General features: G+C 38.9%; 1 protein-coding gene across 1 annotated transcript; it reads right to left on the minus strand.

Moving 5' to 3' along the window:
• Window positions 1-3,868: 3,868 nt before the first annotated feature.
• Window positions 3,869-5,317, minus strand: LOC128979343 (proteinase-activated receptor 2-like). Its single transcript, XM_054397560.1, has 2 exons — window positions 5,269-5,317; window positions 3,869-4,980 (listed from the first exon to the last, which is right to left on the minus strand). Exons 1-2 carry the CDS (start codon window positions 5,315-5,317, stop codon window positions 3,869-3,871), a joined length of 1,161 nt encoding a protein of 386 aa, XP_054253535.1.
• Between the last annotated feature and the right edge of the window lie 1,644 nt (window positions 5,318-6,961).

The raw sequence follows: 6,961 nt of genomic DNA on the forward strand, positions 1-6,961 counted from the left end.
GTCTTGTTGATCTCCAAAGTCACAAGAAAAGAGATTACCCTGTCTGAGCTCAGTCCAGGCCAGCACAGCTATTCCTATGGTCATGGGTAGAGGCTTGCTGCTTAAGAGGTTAGGCAAAGACTCTGCAGCTCCTGTGCCTGAACCAGGCTTGTAATTGCATAGTGCAAGCTGCTGGTGGTGATGAAAGACACGTTCTGACCCTCTTTGCCTTGTGCTGAGCCAAGAGCTCATCCAGCAAACCAGCCAAACATTATTTCAAGTCAAAAGTAAACTTCACTTGCTCCTCCTGGTTTAACTTTAATCCAGGACTGATTCAATCCACCCCAAGGTCACAGATGCTTGTGACAGTTTGAAGGAACAGTGTGAGCAAACAGGCAGGGTTGGAGAAAGACTAGTCTACCTCTCTTAGCTGCAGCAAGTGCTTGATCTGTTTGTGAAACCATGACAATGTACACATGAAGTACACCACCTTCCAGCTGTTACTTTCATGGATATTGCACTGGTTAATTTTTGCAGCATACAAACCTGAAGTCAGGTATATGTGGGAAGGGTTTTTCTCTCTCCTGCTGGTGGGTACTGTTCAGGAGTATATTTATTGTTACTCTAATACCTAAAAACTGACCCCAGTTATGCCAATCAGTCTTGCCTGATGCAAGATTGGGGTGCAGTCCCCAAGAAAAAGGTTAAGCAGCCAGCTCCACCCTCCTGGGCTGTGTTCTTGTCCCATCACTATATTACTGCATAGGCACAGAATTGTGAATTCAAGGAATAGATTCATTTTGACTGAACAAGCAGCTTAGTCTACCTGGTCCATTAATTGGAGCAAAGCAATTCATACTAGGTTCAAGATGAAGATATGCAGTGCAGGTATGGATAGGAAGAACATCACCAAGTTTGTCCTTCTTTGAAAGAAAAAAGAAAAAAGCAAAACAATTCTTATGAAGGCTCTTCTTGATCTGCAGATTAGTCTTCATTGCACTTGGGTTGCAGCAAAGAAAGACAATTGCAGCACTGTTCAATCTACACAGCATGGATTGTGGAAGCAATTGGATATTTGATTCTGAGTACCAGCCCTCCTTTTCTCCTCTTAACCATGCAACAGTTAGATGCAGAGGAAGATGTCCCTCCCTACCATTGAAAAAGACATGAACCCAGGTGGTATCACTAAGACAGCAAAGGAAAAGCAAAAAGGATACTAATAGTCTCTATTATAAAAAGTAACTAGATTTAAAAGATCTTTTCATTTCCCAGTGAGTAGTTTGAAGAAATAACCTTCACTTAGAAGCCTGTGGGCTCCTTGAGTAGTATTCTCCAAAGTTGGCCACACATAGTACAATGTCCTTTCTAAACAAAACATTCTACCAATTAGAACTTTTTTCTAAAAAAGCTTTTAGCCACACTGCAGTAACATGTAACTCTATGCAGAGGTCCGATCGATAGTCCCCAGCTCTGATCCCAGGATCAGGAAAGTGTCAGGAAAGGAAGAACAAAGAGTGAGAGTACAGATGTGTTATTTGGTGTACTTCTGAGTAAGGAAATAAATCTGATCCCACTCAAACATAAGCTATATTAAACATATTATTTTTTCAGCAGTGTAACACTCATCCATGAATCATGAGAGATTATCTATGTACTATTACACAGACAGACAGAGATAAGTCATCATCTTTATGACATATAACCTGTAACCCCCGGACTCCTAGCAGAGCAGAGGTAGTGCTGTAACCACACAAAAGGGATGTCCTTCCTTCATGTTATTTACTGCTATATACAGAACAGGAATCTCTCACAGTTGTTCAGCAACATAAAGGATATTCTCATATTCTGTTCGTCACATACAGTGTCTGTTTATATATTGTAGATATTATACATTATTATATATTGCACTGTTTGTAACAGGAAACGCCTGCTTTTTGGATGGCAGTTCATGAAGATACTGCAAGCTCCTTCTTCCAAATCCTTCCAGTGAGCCATGGTCTCTTACATAGTTACTTTCTAGTAAGGTTGCTGCATTTTTCAGTTCAGTAATAAATAGACAATTATTTCCCTGCATTTTTGTCAGGAAACAGGAAAAGCAAGCTGTTCATTATGCCCGGGAAACAGTTGTGTTCTCTGTTATCTAGAGAGCTGTAAACTTTCTCGTCTTCAACAAGACACTGGTTAACGGAAGTTGCAATTCTAGCTTGGACCTCTGAAACACCACCACAAAACATCCTACTTTTGTGCTAAGCACCTGCTAAAAATTAGTAGACAAGACTGCAGCAGATGAAAGGAGAAATAGAGCTTAATTAATTAATTCTTAACATGAGAGACCAAATGCATTAAACATCTTAGTCTTTATTATGTATGTGGGAAAAACTGTTACTGAAGTAGGGGGAGAATATGGAACCCAAAAAATAAGACAAGGGAAGGAACTAACTACCACACAATAAAAAAAAAAATATAAATATTTATGCTGTTAAGCTGTATGAGACATCAAGTTCTTGCTACAGTTCCTATCATCCCCTTCCTTACTCTTTTTACTTGAAACAGTGTCTATTTCCCCCTTACTACCAGCTGTCTCAGAGTACTTTTTGGACTCTTCCATTTCCTTGTGTTTGTAGGAACCCAGTTACACCTAATTCTCAGGCAAGTCACTTGGGTGAAAATTCAGCATACAACTTGGTGAAACGTATCAGGAAGGTAAGATCTGACATCGCATTTCAATCCCATCACCAAATATACAATCACCAGCTTTTCACATTAAAAGCATGCGTGATTCCATATTCCAGAATGGGCACAAATATTCTGGGTGAGGAAAGAGGACTCAGGATAGTTCAGAAATCCATTGGGGATGAAGTTTGCTATGTCATAAATGTGTTTGTTTACATGCTATTATTCCCCCCAGTCCTGAATAATTTGTTTTTAATTATCTGAATGCATTATTAGGTAAATTTTACTTAACCCATTTATACACTACACCTACAGTTGTTAGACTTTTAATTCACTGTTAGGAATAATTTATCTTTGTTACCTGAAGCCAGGCAGGTTGAACTACTTAACATTCTCAACAGTTTGTAAAAGCACAAAAGAAAGCAACCAACTCAAATGTGTTACTATAAAAGAAAAAAATATATCTCTTAAGGTATCTTAAAAAAAAAACAAAACAAGGTACATTATATAAAAATCAAATAGCTATTTAACAAAACTTTGTTAAACATCCCCATTTAAGATCATGTACTTAAATGCAAGCATTAAGTAACTGTGTGTAATCTCAACTAACATTTTATCTCAGTGCTAGCTGGCAACAAGTTCAGCTTGACAATTCATTAGGATACCACATAGACTTCTGCTGTGTTACTATTTACAGCATTGTAACTTGGTAAAGAATTAAGATTGCATCTTACTAATGATAATAAGCAGTTTACACAATAGTGAAATGGATTCTCTTTTCCTTCTCTCTGCAGTTTCAAAGCATGTACATAGAACTTGGTCCTATATGCACAATCTGTTCAGCTGTTTAATACATTACAGTTAAAAGCCAAACAAAACAGATTTCTCTGTTCATTAAATACACTAGCAAGACTATAACATTCCACTGACATTTTGCTTGTTAACAACTTCCACATTGAACCAAAATGTCTTCTACCACAACTCACTTCCAGGTCAGCAGCATTCATGCAGAGCATCTGAAATGGTACTTTCTTCCAGTCTAGTGGGAAGACTTACTATTTCTACACAGGCTGTGCAGCTGCCAGTTCTGAAATCCAGGCTTCAGTGTAATTAAAAACCAGAGATGTTTCTTCAGACTCTTTTGTACAAAGTAACTTTGTTGTCACTTACATCCTTCCAGCTGTAGTAACAAAAGTCCGCTTCTCTAGGATTAAACTCAGTAGGTTGATTTAGTGGTCCCATTTGAGTTTGAAGAGTAAGAACTTGATTTCTTGAGGTGTCTGCTTGACGAAAGGGACACTTGCATCCTCTGTGTAGTTCGCACACTTCGACAAAGAAGAGCATTTTTAAGGTTGTCTCTGAAGTCTTTTGAAATGTAGTAATAGATGAAGGGATCAATACAACTGTTCAAGGTAGAAAGACACAGTGCAGTTATGTAAGACACATAGAGATAGCTCTGGCCGTACGTTTTGAGAAGCAAATAGTGCACAACAAGCAGCACATTGCTAGGTGTAAAACAGATGAGGTATGTGGAGAGGACAACAATAATGAGCTTAATTGCTCTTTTTCGTTTCTTCCCCGTGCTTATGTCTGAGATAGAAGCATTTAGACTTTTAATCATCAGTATGTAAGCTACAGCAGTGAGGAAAGCTGGGATTAAGAAGAGTCCAATTGCAAGTGAGAGGAAATAGCTGAACATATCATGAGCCAAAACATTTTCAGGCAACACATCATGGCAGGTAGTGATGTTAAGATTTGAAATATATGCTGTCTGATTAACACGATACAATGGAATGGTGCCCAATAAAATGAGTATCCAAATAGCAAGGGAGATGCCCAAGGCAATTTCAGATTTCTTTCTTGAATGCACTATGGGGTTCACTACAACCCAATACCTTTGCACACTGAGACATGTCATAAAGAGAATGGAACAGTACATATTCCCATAGAAAAATCCAACAAGTACTTTGCAGAGAGCCTCCCCAAAAAGCCAATTATTGCCATTTACATGGTATGCTATTTTCAGTGGGAACCAGACAACAAAAAGAAGGTCTGCCAATGCCAAGTTAACCATATAAATCACAGCCGGGTGTTTCTTCTTTGTTCTGAAAAAAAAGACCCAGAGGGCCATGGCATTGCTTGGCAAACCAATGATAAAGACAATGATATAGACAATGGGAAGAAACACTGTAGTCAGCTTTCCTGTGAGGGCTTCTGCTGCTATTGCATCCACTTCATATAACTCTTCAGAGGCATTATTTGTATCTGGAACTTTGCGGCCAGCAAAACTTCTTCCTTTTGAACTGCTGGTTCTACTGCTCTCTGAAACTGTAAACAAAAATTTTTAAAAAAGTTGTTGTAACTGAAGTACAGATTTTTTTTTTTAAATCCTTTTTAAAAAAATAAACTTGACATCATCACTGAAGAATTCAAGAGAGCCCTATCAACAGAATAATGAAGACTGGATTTCAAACATCTGACAGTTTTTCTTTCATTTTATCATCCAAAAGGCTAACTATATCCCTATTTGAGGATTGTTTCATCAAGCAAAATGCTTTTCCAAGCCACTGGTGATATTAATGATACCTTGCTAAAATGGCTGTCAGGTGCCCTTACCATCTGAACAGTTGCAGTAGAAACTGCTTACAGTACCCCAGGGCACCATCGTCCTTTCACATGGCAATGCCAGATCCTTCAAGTGCTGGAAGTCATAAAAGGTAACTGGCTAACATAACTGCAGTAGAAGTTTCCTCAGTTTAGCTGGCCTTGGGTACACAGTAAAAAAGAGAATGCTGCCCTTAGACAAACTAGAACTGAAACTCCTAAGAAGGGCTAAAAGATATGCATAAGTGATCTCTAGGGAAAGAATATTACACTCTATCTGAATTGAAACCTCTATAGAATTTGTGCATGAAGATGCAACAAGGCCATCTGGAATCTCCTGTTGGCATGTCTCAGCAGTTTCCACTCAAAAGTGCCAGGTGGTAGAGCTGATAGGTATGGTTGTTTCAAACGAGACAGTTATCACATTAAGTGTTGCTCTGCCACAGGAACTTACAAACTATATAGGACAGTCATCATTCTTGACTGCTCTGTTTTGTACAACTGCATTCAGATGGCTCAGTACAGAATCCCTCCAGACCCAACACAGTTCTCTTGTGCTAACAGGTTAAACTGCACAAGCAGATACTGTCCGTGAACTTGCACTGCTAAAGAAAAAAAAAGTGTCAGATGTCCATCAAGACAAACTGTATGGACATGGTATTCAACTGTCTGTGGGAGAATTATTTCTAGCCTTATCTCAGTTTCTATGAGTAGCCATGGATTATTTTAGCCACAACCCCGCCACCCCCCCAACTGGAGTATGTAAAGGAGTCTTCTTAAGAAAGCAGGTTTGTGTATAAGCCATGAACAGTGTTGGAAGGATTTCCCCTTTCTTAATCAAGTTTTGCTAAAATTCCAGAATGAGAAACGCTTATGCTTTGTATCTTACAGAACTCTCACACAAAAAATACTTAAGTACACAAGCACGTTTTCCCATATAGATTCTCAAAAAGCAGCACACCTTTAGATAGCTGTTCAAGTTATTACTGCAAAAGTCTGACATGCAGCATTAGTGTCCTGTCTAGGCCTTGTGATTGCATAAAGAGGCACACAGAAATACAACATACTACAGTGCTCTTTAAAGTTCAGTAACCCTAGCTCCACTTAATTATTTGACAAGTTTCAGGCATGGGCAAGCTTCACTGGAAAGCTGGGGTGTAAGCAAAACTTTTTGCCACTACATTGACATGAACAAATCTTTGCAGTAGCCTGCATGAAGCCTGAAACTTAAACTATACCAATAAACCAACAGTCCTAAAGAAAACGAATTAAAATGCCCAACAGTCATTTTGATCTAAGTGTGGCACAATTACAACAGGGCATAATTCTACAAGTCGTGCTTGCAGACCTTCGAGCCACATGATGATGTCAGCAATACCATTAAAGACTGCAAAATCTACTTGTGTGATACAGAAATCCAAGGCCCCTAGCCTGAGCTGTGGATAACAGAAGCCATAAAACCATCTTGAAGAACATAGCTTACATCGGTATCAAATAATGTAAATGATAACTAGGTAAGCAATGCCTCTTTTCTCAGGCTTACAGCTCAGCTGAGAAATCTTTGAGATGCTTGGACGCAAAGCCTTTATTCTAAGCTGACTCCAGTTAGCAGAGTACCATAACAAAGCACAGTGTATAGTGCTGTGTTAAGCACCTGTCCAGCAGTACACAATTGGTATTATCGTACTGCTGTCATACTATTTAT

The sequence above is a fragment of the Indicator indicator genome, chromosome Z, assembly GCF_027791375.1.
Source record: "Indicator indicator isolate 239-I01 chromosome Z, UM_Iind_1.1, whole genome shotgun sequence".
NCBI lineage: Eukaryota > Metazoa > Chordata > Aves > Piciformes > Indicatoridae > Indicator > Indicator indicator.